Source organism: Brienomyrus brachyistius, chromosome 2 (genome assembly GCF_023856365.1).
Source record: "Brienomyrus brachyistius isolate T26 chromosome 2, BBRACH_0.4, whole genome shotgun sequence".
In the NCBI taxonomy this organism is placed as follows: Eukaryota; Metazoa; Chordata; class Actinopteri; order Osteoglossiformes; family Mormyridae; genus Brienomyrus; species Brienomyrus brachyistius.
The window spans coordinates 10,988,614-11,008,149 of record NC_064534.1 but is presented as its reverse complement, the minus strand read 5'-3'; the positions used below and the strand labels follow the sequence as shown (position 1 = coordinate 11,008,149).

Sequence of the window (19,536 nt, the reverse complement as noted above, 5' to 3'; positions counted from 1 at the left end):
GACAGTGGCAAGGAAAATCTCCCTAGAAGGAAGAAACCTTGAGAGGGACCAGACTCAAAGGGGGAGCCCATCCTCCAGGGGCCGGCAGGGATAGTCAAATAGAGAGATGGTTAAGTGCCAGAGATGGGCCAAGTCACATTGTCCCAATCATAAGATTTGGGAAATAACTGGAGAGCAAGGAAGATGACAAGTCAATGCCGATGCCGAGTCTTCTTCCAATCGCCAGGCAACCAGAGGTAAGGCAGCGGGTCATACATGGAAGATCAGAACGGCGAGCTGGATGCAGGGACGTCACTGGTGGTGGCGACGTCACATGTTGCCGGGTGTGCTGGATATCTTGATAGATTGAGGTCTCCAGGCATCACCCCCCAGGAGGAGTAGGGGAAATAAAATGTACAATTAGGCAAAGTAGAGGAGGCTATTGGCAGTGCTAAAAGCTAGGTGAGTGCAATATGAAGTGCAATGTGCAAGCTCCGGCAGATATGGCTATGGCAGCATCAATAGGAGGGAGAGGCAAGTGGGAATGCAGGCATGGGGAGTCCCTGAAATGTCAGCACTCCAGTTCCACAAGAGATTGCGAAGCTAGAGTGACAGCACTGACAATCCAGTTTATCCAAAGTCAATGGCACCGATCCCCACCCAGCTCTACACCTCACACTACAGGTCTGACTGGGAGTGAAGAGTTAGCTAGAGCTAGAACTAGTGTCCCTATACGCTAAACTAAACAGGTGTGTTTTTAGTCTGGACTTGAATATTGAGAGTGAACCTGAAACCCGCACATCCGGTGGAAGACCATTCCTCTTCTCTGTAGGAGAAAGCTCTGCAGCCTGCCGTAGCTCTTTCTACCCTGGGTACTAACAGATATCCCATGGCTTGAGAGCGAAGCAAGCGTGGAGGGTTGTATGTGGTCAGCAGATCACTAAGGTATTCTGGTGCAAGGCCATTTAGTGCTTTATAAGTTAATAGCAGTATTTTATAGTCAATTCGAGACTTAACTGGCAGCCAATGAAGAGAGGATAAGACCGGTCTAATATGATCAAATTTTTTAGTGTTTGTTAGAACTCTGGCTGCCGCATTCTGTACCATCTGAAGTTTATGCAAGGATCCAGACGGGCAACCCGATAGGAGGGCATTACAGTAATCCAGTTTGGAACTTACGAAGGCATGTATTAGTTTTTCTGCATCATTAAGTGAGAGCATCTTACGAAACTTGGCTATGTTCCGTAGATGATAAAATGCAGTTCTAGTAGTACTTCTTATGTGAGCATCAAAGCATAGATCTGAATCGACAAGAACGCCAAGATTTCTAACCACCATGTTAGGTTGTGTAGGAAGGCTACCAACGTTGAGGTGGTGAAACTTATTTCTAGCAGCCTTGGGACCAATTACCAGAACTTCTGTTTTTTCTGTGTTTAACATAAGGAAATTGTTTGCCATCCAGCACCGGATATCTAATAGACAGTCTTCTAACCAAGATAGCAGTGATATATCATCAGGGTTAACAGATATGAACAACTGTGTATCATCTGCATAACAATGAAACCCAACACCATGATTTCTAATAATGTTACCAAGAGGTAGCATGTATAGGGTAAACAGTAGCGGGCCCAGGACTGATCCCTGTGGGACACCATATTCAACTTTTGTGGCCTTGGATGATTCATTGTTCACATGGGCATACTGATAGCGATCAGATAAAGTACAAAATGGGGTGGGGGACTGGCAACTTGGCATTCCAGGTTTGTGGGCTGGCAAAATTTACCATGGGGGAGCCCGAAGTCCACAGCTGAATTTTTTTCACAGTCCAGCACAGTGGTCTAGTATGTAGCACTGTGACCTCACAGCTCTGGGCTTAAATTCCATCTTCTCTCTCTGTATGGAAACGGCATGTGCACCATATGTCAGGATCTTCTGGGTACATTGACTCCCTTTTCACATGAGTTGGGTTTTGCAAATAGAAATGAATGGATTTTCCCCACAAACATATGAGTACAAACGGGTGTGTGTGTATGCATGTGCCCTGAGATGGACTAGCATCCCATTCACGATGTATATGTGTCTTGTGCCTCTTTGTTTCGGATTGGTTCCAGGTCTTCTGCGACCCTGTTCAGGACAAGCAGGTGGAAGATGGATGGTTGGATAAATTAGTATATTTTGCCACCTAGTGGCCATGTAAACACACGCCGTTTTTTCTGAGAAATGAGCTTAAATGTTTTACGCCCAATGCAATCTCAAATGCTGCTGTATACTCCATATTTTGTAAAACCCCCGCTGAATGGAAACAAATATAATACGAAGATCTGAATATTTAAATAGCAGAAATTGTCTAATAACAGCGCGATTTCACCAGAGCGGAGGACTACAGACCATCGGACGATTGCCCTTCATGCTTACGTGTGACTGAATTAAGATCCACCCCTTCAGACGTGTTTTCTGAATAGGGGTCACAGTTCAGCAGAGCCTGCAACATCTTTCTGGCAGATAATGCACGGAATCTTTCGTAGCCTAATAACCTATGTGTGAACTGTGTATATGGCTAGGCCATTGGTATGTTGTAAGCTTTAATTTACGAAATGCATTTCTTATCCCGTTTGTGATGAATTGGCAGATATACTAATTCCTTGGAAATTGGCATAATATTCTTAATAATAATTTAATTTACCTGTTAGGATTCGAAAACGTTTTCTTGTTAATCGCCGAAAGATTTGATGTAAAGCTTTATTTACAATTAATAAAAGGCAGATCATAGCAGGCTTGTTGCAAGAAATAGTTATCGCTCCCCCTCGGTACATTTTACAGACCAGCAGCTACCCTGTAATTTTGCTAACTGGCTACGTGCCTGAATCATACGTACATCATTAGAAAAAAATATTAGGATCGCAAAATATTAGGGTAGGGCAGTAATCCATCAATCTATCTTCCAATGGTTTATTCAATAACGAGTCTCGGGGCTCAAGTGCACTATTAATTGAACGAATTAGATCTGCTTAAATGTTACATTTGAGTGCTCTGTTAAATTCATTCTGAATCAATACGTTATCTGAAGATTTTGCTTGTCTATTATTAGATAAACTAAACGACTATGAATGTCTTTGGATTTATCCAAAATAAGTGATTTTGAATTCATGATTATTATTTATTATTATTATTATTATTAATTGTGTATTATTTTGTAGTTCCTGAGGTCTAAAATAAGGCGGCTGAAGGCATCCTAAACAGGCTCTACAATCGTCTTTCTTTGTCTCCCCAGGCTTCGTAAGGACTTCTTTGATTAGACATCGGTGCTTAGTACGCGATTTAGCTGCGATGCGAAAGTTATCCACAGAGGGCGCCATAACGATTTCCATCAAGCTTTTTATGAACCACACTGATGTCGGATTTGTAACCAGGAAAACGGTTTGTGTCGGCAAGCACGTAAAATGTAAAAAATTATTTTTGATTTGTTTAGCCCGCGGCCATACAATAGACGTACCATGTCCCATTTTGAGGGGTTTTCGATTAGACCTATTTAAAGTTAACCTTTCTGTTTGGTTCTACATTATTTCAACATACAGCGGCATTTCCAATTATTTAAAAAGTTGCAAATAGATGCCAACTTTCAGGTGGTTAACCTATGTCGGGATCATAACGTGGCTTACGTCGAAGTGCCCGTTATTAAGATTAAGATTCAACGTTATTGTCAAGGCACATGACGTAAATGCAAGTACAACGTATTGAAGTTATTCGGACCCGAATTACAAAACTTGTAAGATATCTTAAACATCTGGTCAAAATAGTATCATCTATAGTACATGTACCAACGAATTTGATGTATTGTTTTTTTTTCTTTTAATCATCAACAATGAATCACAATAGAAAACTACAGGGCCCACAATCCCATTTTGTGACAATAAGGTCTTTGAAGGGGGGGGGGGTGCGTTTAAACCGCACAGGTGTCCTTGTAATTTTAAGATGATGGATACAGCATGAAAGTTTTTAAAGTAAAGGGTGAAGAAATGGAAGAGTGGTACTTAGATGGGCAGAATGAGGTGTCGCTTTAAACATATGTGTATTGTGTTGAAAAAAATCAAAGTTTTTCAGTTGTTTTCAGTAAGTTGAGCGGTTGCCTTGGAGATGTAGCCCTCTGACTGGTTAACAGGGTTAGCTAGCCGTCTGCTTTGCGCTAAAAATTCATATTCTCCTTCCAATTTTAATGTTTTGCGAGGAAAATGTTTTATGGACGCCAGGGCAAGAATAAAGTGGATGAACCCCTTTTTGTAGCCCATGATTGCGGCATGGCTGCGAGCTCGTGCTTGGCTGCGGAGGACGCGCCGCGTGCCCGCAGGACTCCTCCGGCCGACGGTAACGTCCCGCTCCCGACGTTATACTCTCATTATCTTCTTGGTTAAATTTTATTTACATCACACTCGCACTGCTATTGTGTTTTGATTATATTTTATAACCTGATCATTTTAAGTAAGAGGAATTTGTTAGAGTTAATTATTAACACTTATATTTCGCTTAAATATCACTACAAATTACAGTGTGTGTATGTATGTATGTATGTATGTGTGTGTATATATATATATATATATATATAGCTTATGTTAGAGAGAACAAAGTAATGTAGGTGTCATTTTTATTTGGAAAAATACCGTTTTTACATCGCGATTTGAATGAATTGAGGTGAAAGAAACTTTAATTGCGTCAATTGGTATTGTTTACAGGGACAGTATGTCAGAAAAGAAACCGCCATCTGGAGGAACTGAGGTATGAATTTCGAGGATAAAGTAATTTATAAATAAGAACTTAGAAATGGTGGCTTCTCTTCGGTGAACTCTCTCCTGTATAAGTGAGTTAAATCAGTGGTATGATTCCCTGGCTTTTCATTTGTAACCAGAAACCTATAGTACTGAGTCCTCTTTTTGAGTAGTATTGCACTGCACTTGCTCTGTTTGAATGGTCTTGATCTGTATGTCATATGCACCTGAATCTCACCCCGTATATGACAGTCATTCTCTCCCTCCTGGTTGTTTTGTCCTTTTCCCTGTGGGTGAAAAATAACTAGTGAGGAGCTGCACCGGTGTATCATGGAGACCCAGGAAATGCAGAGGGAGGTGGAGCGTGCCACCCAGCTCACCTTGGAGGGGATTGGACAGACCCCAGCGTTGGGTCCTCTCCAGTTACAGCCCTTAAAGGGTGATTGTCAGTTCATGGAGACACGTACTGGGCACAGCATGTAATGGGTGGCTTGGGTTAAAATCAGTCCATTAATCCGTCATGCATTTAAACTAAAATGTCTTTAATGACGTCTTTAGCCATTGTGGTTGCAGTCTTCCTGTAGCGTACACCCTGTGCGGAACACTTGGTCACAACGCTTAGGGCAGCTGGGTCAGTGGGTACCAGAAAGCCCAGAGGAAATGCACACAAACGCAAGGCACCTGTGCAGATATGCAGACTCCCATAAGCACAGAGCCAGGGCTCTGGGGGAATTTCACAACGCTGGGGAGGTGAAGCCACAACTGTCTGGCCCATACATTAGAAATGCTGATTATAAGGCATGAGGAGCGATTAGGAATTATTTTAGAAATTGTCTCTCATGGTATCGGGCATAACAGCACACTGCAACGTAGCGGGCTGTACATGTATAAATGTGATTTGCACAGGATTTAACTGGAAGAGTAGGTATGATATCTGCAATTCAGATTAGTCTGAAGAATTTGCCCGCATGCCAGTTGTATGCCACCAAACACTGAATCTGAGTGATCGCCATTCCTCTGCGAGTCATTCCATTGATCCATTCACCCATCCATCCATGAGGAAGACCTCTGGAAATAGACCTTGAGTTGTGTCATACTGTCCTACAGCTAGCAGAAGCTGAGCACCTATTCGAATCATGTGACCGTGTGCTTCTTTCCCCGGCTGGTACAGTCAGCCCTGCCATGCCAGAGGGCCACTTCGCCCAGGAGGGTAAAGAAGGCCGCGTAGAGCAGACCTCGCCACAGGACTCTTTGTGGCAGATGCGCCACAGCGAGGTAGGAGTTGCTTTTGCTCTCTCAATAGGATGCACGCATGACTAGAAGTTATTGGTTCAAATCCCAGGCCAATACATAATATTCTATGATCTAATTATATGTATGGTTGGACATTTGACACTTCAATAGACTTCAGGGTTTTTTTGTGTATGTGATTAATTGTGTTCTGCAGTGTTATTTTGTCTGCCCTTGTATTTAGTCATTGTACAAATTTCATAGTACTATATACATGCAACAAATTCTTGAAACTAATATTTAGCTTGTTAAGTGCAGATTACAGCATTTGTAGAGCCATTGGATAAAAGTGTTTTACTTAATAATAAAATCACAGTAATGATAATTCTGCTTCTGAGAATGGCAGAGTGCTGATTGTAATGTATGCTCCAGGACCACAGGCTCCACGAGCAGCAGGAGCTTCCGCTGCAGCAGGCTGTGGACCGGCTGCAGACCCAGCTGCAGGAGGCTCGGGCGGAGAGGGAGGTCCTTGCACACTGGAGGTCAGCCTTTCCTTTACACCTTCACTGTCATGGGAATTAAATCCTAAATTATTTTAAAGGTACCAAATACCTGGAGATATAGGGCATTTGTACGTGTCTAAATCTTTCAGTACGGTGGATAATCTCTGCATTTTTACAACCTTGAATAGAGGCTGCGAAGATAGTGGTTTCTGCTGGAGGTCGTCAACACTTGCTGTGGTTTAACCTGAATAAGTCATCTGGTAATCCAGATGCTGTCAGGGACAGTTAGTGAACACTGGTGTAAAATTACAGTACTTGCTTAGAAGTAACATGTCACAGTGAAAATGACAGGTATGTGGAAATCTAAAAGAGAGTAGATAAGAAAGTATCAGTGAGACGAAACAGCTTATTCACGCCAAGAAGTTTTTCAGAACGTGAATTTTTGGCACCAGCTTGGCAAAACCAGGAGGTCAAGTTATTGAACAATAATAATATTAATTGATACTTTATTGATCCCCGTGGGGAAATTCTCTATACGCCTCCCCTGACTTGCTCTCTGTAGGTGAGAGCAAACTGCCTGTAAGAGGCACCCAGGGAGCTGTGGGTTATGGGCCTTGTCCAAGGACTCTCAGATGTGGTGAGGCTCGAACCAGTGACCTTCTGATCACAGGCATGGTGGTTTAGCCCACTGATCCACACGCTGCCCCCAGCAACATGTTTGCTTCCCAATGTGACCACACCTGTCTGACCTACGTGTGTGAGAGAAACTGGTACATTGTTCTTCCTTCTCAGTGAGTTCACCTAGAGTGGCTGGATTATAATTTATAAATTCGCAAAAGTGTAAAAGGCGTTTAATTAAAGCATCTGCTTTCGTTGTCCATCGAGGATGACTCATAAAACAGGCAGACGATAATAATGTGGCGATTTGAAGTCGTGTTTAACTGGTCCTCAGTGTCACCCCCTTCCGGTTTTCCCGAACGTGCGTAGTGGTTCTGAGCTGCCAGCCTGTCCGTGTGCCATGCAGTGCCATGGAGTCCCGCAGGCAGGCGGATGCGCAGGAGGACCTCTGCCGGAAGCAGGGGGCGCTGGAGCGGGCGCTTCGAGAGGTGGGCGCCGCGCTGTCGGCACGCACAGGCCGCTGCGACAGAGTGCCGTTTGCGGCGCCGGGACCGGATGACGGGAGACAGCTGGGTGTCGCCGTGGAGATGGTGCAAAGGGACCTGGAGGCTGAGAATGCCGGCCTGTGGGCTAGACTGCAGCCCGTAAGACACTCTCATCCTGTAAGCCAGTGTTTCTCAATCCACTCCTCATACGGTCCACATTTTTACTCCCTACTGGCTCCCAGCCAATCAAGAACACTGAATACCTGGTCCTGGGAGCTGGGAGAGAGCAAAAATGTATACTGTCTGGGGGTCCCTGAGAAACACTGCTGTAAGCTAAAATCATCTTAGTCAACAGGCCATCTAAGATCCATTTCCACCTATGGGTAGTAGCATGAATAATATGGGTAGTACCCCATAGGTTTTTTTCTGCATCAGCTGACTTCATACCAGGCTGTTATTGCTGTTAATGAGGTTAGACACCCTGTGCGGAACATCATGAAATGTTGCATTTATTCTTGTTGATTCATTGGCCAAGATAAACACTTATTCAGCCTATAATGGGAGTATGTTAAGATGCAGGTCATTCTCATTTGCTTGCGGAACACTCTGCATTTTACAAACTTCCTCCCGGGGAAAGGTGATTGTCAGTATTCCTATCAAGACAGTAAAACACATCCTGAATGTTATGTAAATATTTCTAACGGCCTGTTTCCTTGTCTTTCAAATAATTTTTCCACAGTTGCTGACCTGGCCTGCTGTCGGTGACTGAGAGAGACTGTATTTTTGGTATTGAGGGGCGTCGCGGTATGTCTGCTTGCGTTAAGCGTCTGTCTCGTGTTCCCTCAGTTGGAAGAACAGCTGGAAGTGTTGAGATCTGAATGTCAGGAAAAAGCAGTCCGTCTGGTGAAGGAGAAGGCGGAGAGGTAAAGGTTCATCTGCACGCCTCGCAGCCTGTGTGCTTGTAACCCGGGGGGCAGTGAAGGGGGGTCAGCCATGGTCCGGAGGTGGTGGTGATCAGGGAGAAGCTCAGTGGCTCTGAACATAATGTGCCACCATCCTCTAGGACAGGGGCGGGAAACCTGATCCATGGAGGGCCAGTGTGGGTGCGGGTTTTTGAAATGGCCAATAGTTGGCCAAGATTAATTTTCTACAGAAAGAAAGCCCTCTGTCTTATCTCTAAAGACCCATAATTGCTTTGTATTTAGTCGTGCTGCAGTTACTTTGGTTAATGGACCCATAGCACATTATAGTATAGATGACGATCAAAGATAAATTATTCACTTTGGGTGTACTAACACTTTGGCCCAGTTGCCTTGTACAGTGTCCAACCACAGTTGTCCACCTTCCCCACTCCCCCTCTGGTCTGCGTTCACATTGCTTCTAACGTTGCAGGCCGAAGCCTGTGTTCAACATCATCCATCCATTTTCCAAACCGCTTATCCTACTGGGTCGCGGGGAGTCCGGAGCCTATCCCGGAAGCAATGGGCATGAGTCAGGGAACAACCCAGGATGGGGGGCCAGCCCATCACAGGGCACACTCACACACCATTCACTCACACATGCACACCTATGGGCAATTTAGCAAGTCCAATCAGCCTAAGCATGTTTTTGGACCGTGGGGGGAAACCGGAGTACCCAGAGGAAACCCCACGACGACATGGGGAGAACATGCAAACTCCACACACATGTGACCCAGGCGAAGACTCGAACCTGGGACCAAGATGTGAGGCAACAGTGCTAACCACTGCACCACCATGCCGCCCCGTGTTCAACATCACTATGTGTCAATGATGTTATTCTGTGGCTTATTCGTTTTGAGTTGTTTTGTTTATTTATTGAATTATTTTGGGCACGGTGACACATGGCCCCCTTATAGATTTATGCAGAATGCAATGCAGCCATTTTCATTAAACCGTGCTGCAGGTATAAGACGACTGTCCCATATTTTACCTGACATCTTGGGCTTTTTGTGTGCTGCATCCAAGCTGTTCCTGGACACTCTTGTCAGCCCAAATTTCCAGCACACATTGCATTTCTGCTGTAGACTAAAGTGATCCATTATTCCACTGTGTTCGTTAAATGTTTGTCACTGCATGACTTTCATTGATGTCATGCCTGTATTACGTGCTTGGGCACAGTTAGTGACCACTCTAGATGCGACCAGGTCCACCTCTTCAAGTGATCACACTAGTCAAACAAATTAGACATTGGGACTGAAAGGTGCTCGGTCACGGTACAGGTTGCCTAGTATGAGTACACACCCCTAGATGCATTGGATGCATCTGTCACACACAAGTGAGTCTGACCTCTGCCCATATCCCTGACATCCAGGAAACGGACTGCAGCTCAGATCTCTGTGTACCAGAAGCAGATTAATAATGTTGAGAACCCCCTCTCTGCTGTACATGCCCAGAAGGCACCCTTGGAGCAGGTGAGCATACCCTTCTACCAAACATGCAGTAGGGGGTACGGCAGGGATTGTGTAGTCCAGATTCAATTGTTGTCATTGGTGACCACTGGTGTTGAAAGCAAAGCACCCGGAGTGCTCTTAGTGTATTGGTCTATGGGCCATTAGAAAATGCGACAATGCAACCGAATCATTCTGTCTAGTTCTGAACGTTTAGCTACAGTCTTTGTGTATTGCAGATCAGTCCGTTCCTTAGGTTGTATATCTGCATGCACATCTATCTATCCTCCCACCAGACGGGGGTGCTACAGCAACGGTTATTTGAAGGTCAAGCCCAGATGAAAGAGGCCCGGGTGATCAGGGAACCCAGTGTCCAGCAGGTCCAGGATCAGTACTGTCAGCTGTCCCAGCTAATGGTACCACATTCCTGCTGTTGAGCACACAGATGTCCTGCTCTTGGGGTGGAAGGCGTGCTCAGGAACCCCGTCCGCTTTTCTTTCTGGTGCAGGCGGATCTACATCAGACCCAGAAGGAGCAGAACCAGCTGCTTTGCGAGCGAGACATGGCACGCACCTCTGCCTTGGATGCGCTGCGAGAGGAGCTGGACCGGCGCCACCTGGAGGCCAAGCAGCTGGAAGCGCGGGCAGCCTCCCTTAAGCAGGGTCGTCGGCAGGAGCTGGAGGCAGAGCCCCGTGTTTTGGAGCTGCAGGCAGAGAGCGCAGCCCTGCGGTTAAAGCTGGAAGACAGGGAGGGCACAGTGAAGCAACTGCAGCTGCAGCTGGATGGTCTCGCTCGGTTAGCCGAGGGGCAGAGTTGCAGCCTGGATGCCATGCAGACAGACAGGAGCCACATGAGTGACCAGCTGAATCAACACAAGCTGGAGGTGCAGCAGGGTGCTGTGTGTGTGTGTGTGTGTGTGTGTGTGTGTGTGTGTGTGTGTGTGTGTGTGTGTGTGTGTGTGTGTGTCTGTGCCTCCATCTGGTTGTGGGTTTCACTGACCTTGACTGCCTTCCTTGAAGGTCGTATCTGCGTGTGTCTGGGTTACTTTGCATAAGTGCCTTCAGATTTGTGTATGGGTTGGTTTGCAGGTTAATTTGTATGTTTGTTTGGACGTGTCCATTGGCGTTTGGGGATGCCGGCTGGCTTGATGGAGTGCTTGCCCGGTGTAATGCGCTGTTAATCCAACAGGTGGCATTGTTCTTACAGACCTGACAGAGGGTAGCTGAAAGGATACAGATTGCAGCATGTGTTCCAGCTTGAGTGATTTCAGCAGTATTCACTTGTGCGTGTGTTGTTTTGAGACGCTGCCTCTGTTGTGTCTGAGGTGAAGCAGGTCCGCTTGGAACAGCAGGAATCCAGAGCCGCCGCCTTAGAGAGGGAGCTGTGTGAAGTGCAGGCCACCCTGAGGGAGAAGGGTTGCAGCCTGGAGAAAATCGTACTGGAGAGGCAGCATCTGGCCAACGAGCTGAAAGCTCAGAGCGTGCAATTGGACGCCTTGATGGGTGACCCTGTTTACCATAACATACTGTGACACGCTATCATGTCACTCACTGATTACTCTTCTGAGGCCTCCTGCTTACTGTCATGTCCTTTTTCCGTTTGAGCGTGAGTCGCTCACGTTTTGAGTCTTTTCTCAGAGGAGCAGGCGTCCCTTAAGCAGAGTCACGGAGCCCATCAAGCTGAACTGGAGAACGCCAATATCCATCTGAGGGCCCAGCTGCGGGTAGCGCGCAGTGAGCTGTACCACACCAAGAGGGCTTTGAAGGCCACGGATGGAGCGGACAGACATGGTAGGTTCTGCTGCCTTGAGCCCGTACTCTGTACCCTGCAGAAGGGTAGGTGACGGGGAAGTCTGGACCTGTATGCTGGGCAGGTACAGAGGAAGTGAATAGTTCCATGTGGTTGTAGCTAGACTCCAAGTTTCTCTGGATCTTCCATGCGGACTCAAGCCTTTTAGAGCCTCTGCCAAATTCCAGCTGTCCAAAAGGTCAGTGGTAATCCTGGTGCTGTGCTAGGAGGAGACAGAGGAATGTTTATTTATAGGACAAAACTCCCAGAAGCCAAAAATACCAACAGCCTTCCTGGGAGACCTGGTGATTAGCTCAGCAAGGAGGTCAGGCCGAGGTGTTGGGTTTTAACCAGTGCTAGTTTTAGCTAGTATATCAGCAAAGATTAGTCATGTGACTGTCGGGTTACTGAAACCAAAGGCGGGTTGGGAGGGCTCATTGACCACAGCTGACCAAAGGCCTGTGGCTCACTGCTCATTCATGTTCTAAATCGGTGTTTCCCAATCTGCTTCTCAGGGACCCACAGACCGTTCACTTTTTTGCTCCTGTTTCTGCAGCAAAAATGTGGTATGTCTGGCAGGGAGCTTTGAGGGCGCAAAAACATGGATCCAAGGACCAGATTGGGAAACACTGCTCTAAATATTAATGATTAAACAGATAAGACACCATCAATTATTTCTTGTACCTACTGTGCAATGACGTAATAATGTTGTACTTATTCACAGATTATTAAAAAATATTGGAGGTCTTTCATGTCCAATTTGGACATACAGCGCTCAGAAAGTCTTGGGACAGATGCTTAATTGTAGTACAGTACAAATATTGTAAATTTATTGGTTTCATAACAAAAGTCCAACTCATCGACAAGCAATGTTTAACATCTGCAAATGCCATCCACACAGACATTTCCTTTTTATTAAGTGTCATAATTTGTTGGCTTACTCATTCAGTACTGTTCCTTCCGTTTTGCTATTAATGGCAATTATAGTCAAGATTCCAAAGGGGTACTAAGACAGACAGAAGTCAGCAGGGTGTTCTGATAGATGGTGTAATGAGGAACTCTGAAATCTAGACCTGCAGGACCCTTCCTTCTCATTCCCTCTTAGGCCTGAAGGCGTCTGTCGCCATGCAGCGGCAGATCACCGCCAAGCGCCAGCAAATCGACAGCCTCCAGAGCCGTGTCCAGCGGCTGGAGGAGACCTTGGACAGCCTGACCCAGGCAAGGTTCCCTTCTCCGTATCTGGTTTCGTGGTTCTCCTTGCTGGATCTCGTCTACGTGCTCGCCCGTGTGCCGCGTTCCCTTGGCCGTGTAGCTGCCGGTGAGTCAGAGTGGCCTGCTGTGCTGCCTAGGAGAGGCAGGCCTGGGTGGCAGACGAGCGGGAACGCAGCCGGCGCCTGGCCAGCGTGAGCGTGGAGTGGAGGTGCGTTCAGGCTGAGGTGGAGGCCCTGCGGTGTCTAGAGACGCAGCTCAGGGACAGAGTGGAAGGGCTGGAAACTGCACTGGGCAAGGTATATCAGGCTTCCGAAAATTGTTTCTGAATGATAGTCACCCTTCCAGAAATGCTTGTAGAGATTTTGGGCCCCCTACCCAATCCCAGTCCAATTATGTTCCAAATTTTTTGGCCTCCTGCTGCTTAGTGGCCCTTTGGAAATGCCTTGACTCCCCACCCCCACCCAGTTTACGGCGCCTCTGCATCCTTCTGTTTTATACTCCCGCTGTGACACCCCCTTCCTGCTTTAAGACCATTAACGTCACACTGTTTCCTGCCATAAACTCCCACTGTTTTATCCCCGTCTTTTCTTTCCTACACAAGAAAAGTAACGAGACATGGCTTCTCGCTCTGACATCACTTCCTGTGCTGAACCCTCCCTTTCTTTAATTTCCTCTGCAGATATCTGTCAGGTTCGGTGAGTGCCAGGGTCATGTGCAGCAGCAGGAGCAGGAGCTGGCCCGGCTGAAGCTCCAGCATGCCCTGGACCTCAGGGTGGGGCCGCTGGGGGGCAGGAGTCACCCATCTCTTTACTGTTTATATTTTGTTATATTTTTGAACTGTTGCAGGATCTGGGTCGTTCTCATTTTTTTGCACCACTCCTGTACAACAGGTGGCAGTAGTGCTGTATATCAGTGGCCTCTCTCTCCACCCCTAGGAGCTCCAGGGACGGAACCTGCAGACAACTGTGCACCTGGAGCAGACAAATCCAAAGATTTTCTCACATCCCTCATTGTTGCCAACCATCCAGAAAAACCCTTCGCAGTCAGAGGTCAGCAGCCTTGTCCATCACCTGTAACCCTAATGTCTAGATTGAATTACCTCTTTGTACGGCGCTGGGACTCGGAGTGTCCTGTTATCTCTCTCCCCTCTGAACTACACTGCTGCAGGCTAACCGTGGTGCCCTAGCGGAGGACCCCACCTTCGAACTTCACTCATTGGTGCAGGAGTTGCGCAGTTTGACAGGGGACGACAACAAGCCCCGCCCTCGCAGGCGGTCAGCTCCAGATAGGCCACGCCCCTCAGGCCTGTAAGGAAAAACTATAACCTGTGTTTATGTGTATTTATGCGGCATTATTTACTCTTAATAGTCTTAATAGTTATATTTTGGATATACTTTTGACTGTCCTGCCTTAGTCATATGCATTCCTAAGTCTGTATTTCTGTGTGCTTGCAGGGAGGTTTGCCCCCTGCATGCTGCTGATTTTGATGTGAGGAACAATGGCTTTTCCTGCGAGGGTGAGTCTCACGACATCTGCCCTTATCTCCTGCTGCATGTCTTCCCGCTGTCTTAAGTGCATTCTTGTACTTGTAGCATAAGTAGCAGTAGCCTTGATGTCCTGTGGTTTGCTGGTTTTCCTTCTGACCTTGTGTTCTTCCTTCATCAGGAAGTGGTTTGCCAGAAACACCCTCAAGGGTCACCCCTTTACCGCAGGGGACTGAGCTCGGGTTGGACCAGGGCCGTCGATCCCCTGTCTATGCACTACTGACCTCCAGCCCCCAGATCTCACTCTCGGTCACCAATCTTGGCACCAGCATGCCTCCACCCTGATGGCTAAGTAATGTCTCTAAATGAATTTAATCCATTGCACATCGTGCCTGATGAACAACGTATAGGCTTGAGATTGATAGTTGATCAGCAACTAGAGACTGACACTGGAGACAGGGAATAAGCTGCAGAGGAACCTGGGCAGTGTCCAGAATCTCCAGACCGAAAACCAGGGGGCGGTCCTCCGCTGGCTCCCCGTCGATGGACGAGTACCCTGTGCCGGCTGGGCGTAGCCGTGTCATGCATACTACTTTGCGTTTATGTGTGAGTCTCTAAGTTAGTACTGGCCTCTGTGCCACCATCAATTTGCACCAGAAACCTCAGAATATTTATAAAACAATGTTTGTCTTCTGTTGTAGGAGCTACAACTTTACTTTGAAAGTTTACATCTATTTATATAGCAGACCCATATGTCAAGAGCAATATACAAGTTAGGCGAGAAGTTGAGTCTTGAGTTCCTGTTTAGTTACTCACTCAATTCTGCAGTGCGAAGGGCACTGAGATGGCATCCATCCATCCATCCATCCATTCATTCATTCATCCATCCATGACTGCTTATTCAGTACAGGGTCCCCGTGACACACAAGCTTGGTTTTGTGTTGTCTTTTCCCCAAGGAAATGTGCTACCATTCGTCTACTGTGGTTTACTGAACCTGAAATGCACACACATTCCTTCACGGATGTTTTAATGCCAGGCAAAGAAGATACGACAAGTATTGGACAAGGACAGAGTCTTTTAATGGATCCGGTTCCTGTTGACATTTATAATATTTTCTTAAAACTGAATCATAATCATAAGGCAAAAGATATTTGATTATGAAAACTTAAGGACTGAATGCCTTTTTTAGCAAAATAAATGCTTACATTTTTGGCTCTTTGTATTATGTGTTATGTGTTAAAGACTTAAGTACTGATGCTTCGTAACTCATGGTTCACAACCAAAATTTGATTATAATCAAAATTAAGATCCAGTTCACCATCTAGCTCTTGTTCAGGTGAGAATCTGGGAAACCAGTTTGTCTCAGTGAAATGCAAAAAGTCAAACATTTTATAGGAATTAGTCAAGTATGTACATATTGAGGTGTCTTTGGCAGCCAACACTTTGGACATTAATATTCCTCTGTGATTCAATGCTGTCCAAACTTCTTTCTAAATACTTTCTAAATAGTAAATTCTGTAACAAGCAACAAAATTAATCTGTGGTTTGTCAGCACTGCTACATGAGCTTAGATTAGAAGCACTACAACTTTAGACTTTAAGGCAATTGACAAAGAATACCTACACAATATATAGTCGACCCTTCTGCATCGCAACTTTTCATCGCAATTTTATCACACGTTCGGCATAAGAAATTAAAACGGATTTTTTTGGGAGTTTTGAAAAAGCTGCAGACATGGCCCAAAATGTTTAGTAACTCATAAATGTATAAAATATATGTACAGTACCGGTTTGGAGGATGACAAGCGCGTTTACTGCTGCCTCTCATGTGATATCTAGCAGTGATCTCGCAGTGATCTTGCAGTGATCTTTGTATGTCATGTTTCTCATATCTTTTCACTTCACTTGCCAAGGGGACCAAAAAATTATGTGATTTTTTTTTTTTTTTTTTTTTCTTTTTCTCCCCAGCACGATGTGGAAGGTTCAACTGTATATCAGAACTAGTAATATCTTGAACAGTGTCCGATCCTTTATTGATATTCTCATAAACGTATTTACTGCAATGGTGCACACAACCTATCTGCCTTAATGCCCTTCTCCTTTATTTATCAGATGATGCCCCATGCTTTGTGAAGCAGAATATCTCTGTCACTGCCAGTCACCAAGTGGCGGTTTGCACACTCTTCCCAGCGCTGAATCTTGCCATCCTCCACCAGAACGAACTTCCACTCTACCTGTCTGTCTGCAGGCAGCGCCACAGTGTCGACCCACAAGCCATTAGGGGACTGGCAAAGTGGCACAAAGCTGGTCCAGTCACCCAGTTCCGGGATGCTGCCTGTGATGGCCAGCTGCTGGGAGGGCGATCTGGTAATATAGTGCACGCCAAAGTGGATCGCCACCATCTGGGGCATAGGTGGTACGACCACTACCCTCTTACCCATGGGGTCCCCATCTAATGAGCTCTGGCAGCTAGACTCCTTTAATGCACTTACAGCCAGGTCTGCATCTGCTTGTTCCTCTACATACCTCTCTGGGAAAGTACATTTTGTGTCCAAGATATCCACAAGTCCTTCATGCTCATGCTCACCAACACCTGTACTGATCGTTGCAAATCGTTGGCTACTGTCCAGGGTCCCTTCTGTGACGTTCTTGTCGCAAATCCGACCCATCACATTGCTTTCTGTCTCTAAGTCTTCATTTTTATCTGAGGTCATATTTCCTGCCCCTGAATCATCATTTATATGGATGCTGAGACACTCCTGTTCGAGACAGTGATGACTATTTGGATATCCGCCGTGAACTTCAGTGTCCAGTACCACTGGAAATCTGGGGTTGTCTTGTACCTGTATATCACAGCCAGAGGCCAAGATTCCTATATTCATTTCAGTCTCGTCAATGGTACTGTCAGTCCCCGTACTACCATGATAACCGCCAGTCAGCTTTGCTGGGAGATCAGGCCGGTCATTGTGATAATGATCATTACCACTGCAGCTGCGTTCGTGTTGGCCACCCATGCAGTATTTTGGTGTGATGCAACTGCTGACGTCGCTGTGTGCAGGTGGAGTTTCAGCTTGACCGGTTGCATGAAGTTGAGCGGGATGTTCTTCCTGCTCCTTTCCCAAGCCTGACTCAAAACATTGGTGTAGCTCATCTGTTGTTGTGGAACGAGCACACAGGTTCTGCTGTTCACCTGGCAGCCATGCATTTTCTCTGCAGTCCTTAGCACAGTCCACAGAATTCTCTACAAAATAAAAATACTATTTTTCAAAAGGGAAAACAATTAAGACATAACATTATACTTATCCGCAGGTAGGGTCAGAAGCATTTTGAAAGTGGGGGACACACACTGGCATAAAACTAACAAATAATTATGAAATGTGAGGGGGACAAGGCCCCCTCAGATTTAATGGCAGCGACGCCCATGTTTATAAAGACCTCTCTTTCATCTGCATAAAGCATTCGTTTTCATCATGTTATATGTTTAATTTTTCAATGACTGGACTTGATACCACCATTATCAGATTCCTACTAATTTAATATTGACACTCTTCTGGCCACATGAATTACATAAAATAATGACCCTTGGAAGAAATATATAATCAGCTCCCGTAAGGCGCCGTATTATCGGCTAAAATATCTTTCATGTATTTGAACCGCTGTGATTTAGACTAAATGACCTTTGTATGCGCTTTCTGGTTTTAGAATAATTTCAGCCGTAATAGTCGTTGTTTAAGTAACTGAATAGGTCAGGAGATACTGAAAACGTTTAACGCAATGATTTCATACGGAAACCTGAGCTGTTGCTCTTTCTCTCTCGCCCATATTGCATCTACTCACCGACTGGCATTTGAACTTCATTCCAATGAGCTAAAAGGACGTTATACTAACTGGCTGATAGATATGTAGGGTAGCACCAAATGGCATGTCCCTGACCTTCTATGAAGCTATGCTGATACTTTCTCTTTAATTTCTTTTATAAATAATTATTTCTTTCCATTATTGGCTTTCCAATTGGCGTATTATTGTATGTTAAGGTATTATTTTCTGCTATTACATGTTTAGCAGAAAGTACTAAACAACTTTTTTTTTTTTTGCTTTTTTCCCCAGAAAAAAACGTGACATACACCGGCAGAATGAAAAAAGATCATATGTAAATCACCGACACTAATCCAAAAATAAAGTTTCCTCTTTCTTTAAATCCTCAAACAGCGGGTATTTCATAGTCATTCAAAATGTAGCCTTCACAGCGTTTACATAGCTCACACTACTGCTATTGCATTAGAGAACTGTGTATGGTCTGTACTCATATTGCATTTTATGCTGCAGGGAAGCGTACTTATTACCTGTTAATTTACTGTTACACGGGGCGTGTCTTTCAGTTGAGATTTCTTTCCTCTCCGACGCGTATTTCTTGTTCTTCTTTTCACCGGTCATAGTCCTGTATATAGCAATTACAGCCCAGAGGGACAGCAAGGAGAAAATCACGACTCCCACCGCCGGTCCGTATCTTACTATCGTACAAAGAAAGCGATTGTTATCGCGCCGTCCGGCAGCGATCGCTTTGGTTCTTCTGTGCAACATTGTTGCAGAAATGCAGTAGCCAGTGCTGCTCCCTCGGTACCAAATCACTGCCCTGCTGCAGCGCCTGATACCAAATCGGTACGAAACGGGCTCCACGCGCAGGTGGAACCCGCTGCCTATTGGTTGATAAAGTCGTAGGACCACCAGCAGCCCCCGAAATAGATGGAAAAATGGAAAGTACAACATTAAACATTAATATAATACTGAGAGCAACCAGTGGTCACCAGCTGTTGGAAGTAAAATTGATCGGTTGGGTATTTTTTTGCGACCTTGGTACTCGGGAATGAGTTGAGGACGCCTCGCATAGACTGCTTATGATTTTGTAATTCAAGATTTTCGGAATATCAGGCCTAACATTTAGGTGGTTTTCATACCTTTTGATATGCAACTCCTGCAGTTAGTTGGGTAACGGCCTTGCAAATTCAGGCTTGCATTTCGATAGACTGATCTGACAGAAGGTAATGATTTACAGAAGCTTATCCAATTACA

General features: G+C 45.5%; 2 protein-coding genes across 3 annotated transcripts; one reads left to right on the top strand and one right to left on the bottom strand.

The window, feature by feature from the left end:
* Positions 1-64: 64 nt before the first annotated feature.
* Positions 65-15,680, top strand: LOC125725071 (coiled-coil domain-containing protein 158-like). Of its 2 annotated transcripts, XM_049001698.1 has the most exons (21): positions 65-236; positions 3,251-3,396; positions 4,261-4,341; positions 4,707-4,749; positions 5,048-5,178; positions 5,911-6,014; positions 6,402-6,511; positions 7,497-7,752; positions 8,422-8,498; positions 9,907-10,006; positions 10,279-10,398; positions 10,491-10,865; positions 11,307-11,484; positions 11,620-11,772; positions 12,876-12,988; positions 13,120-13,278; positions 13,662-13,754; positions 13,918-14,031; positions 14,150-14,289; positions 14,437-14,498; positions 14,648-15,680. In XM_049001698.1, the coding sequence occupies exons 3-21, from the start codon at positions 4,275-4,277 to the stop codon at positions 14,809-14,811; spliced, it is 2,559 nt and encodes an 852-aa protein (XP_048857655.1). In that variant the 5' UTR covers positions 65-236; positions 3,251-3,396; positions 4,261-4,274; the 3' UTR covers positions 14,812-15,680. The 2 variants fall into 2 exon arrangements, with proteins under 2 accessions (XP_048857655.1, XP_048857648.1); XM_049001691.1 differs by lacking the exons at positions 65-236; positions 3,251-3,396 and having other exon boundaries at positions 3,919-4,341; positions 7,497-7,734.
* On the bottom strand, positions 15,525-19,130 carry LOC125725078 (uncharacterized). The gene is made up of 2 exons (XM_049001699.1): positions 18,810-19,130; positions 15,525-17,707 (listed from the first exon to the last, which is right to left on the bottom strand). The coding sequence occupies exons 1-2, from the start codon at positions 19,045-19,047 to the stop codon at positions 16,575-16,577; spliced, it is 1,371 nt and encodes a 456-aa protein (XP_048857656.1). The 5' UTR covers positions 19,048-19,130; the 3' UTR covers positions 15,525-16,574.
* Positions 19,131-19,536: the final 406 nt, after the last annotated feature.

Coding starts and splice junctions, on each gene's coding strand:
- LOC125725071 (XM_049001691.1), top strand. CDS start 4,209: ATGTTTTATGGACGCCAGGGCAAGAATAAAGTGGATGAACCCCTTTTT. Junction 4,342..4,706: donor CAGGACTCCTCCGGCCGACG/GTAACGTCCCGC, acceptor TATTGTTTACAG/GGACAGTATGTCAGAAAAGA. Junction 10,399..10,490: donor GTCAGCTGTCCCAGCTAATG/GTACCACATTCC, acceptor TTTCTGGTGCAG/GCGGATCTACATCAGACCCA.
- LOC125725078 (XM_049001699.1), bottom strand. CDS start 19,047: ATGTTGCACAGAAGAACCAAAGCGATCGCTGCCGGACGGCGCGATAAC. Junction 17,708..18,809: donor GTGTAACAGTAAATTAACAG/GTAATAAGTACG, acceptor TTTATTTTGTAG/AGAATTCTGTGGACTGTGCT.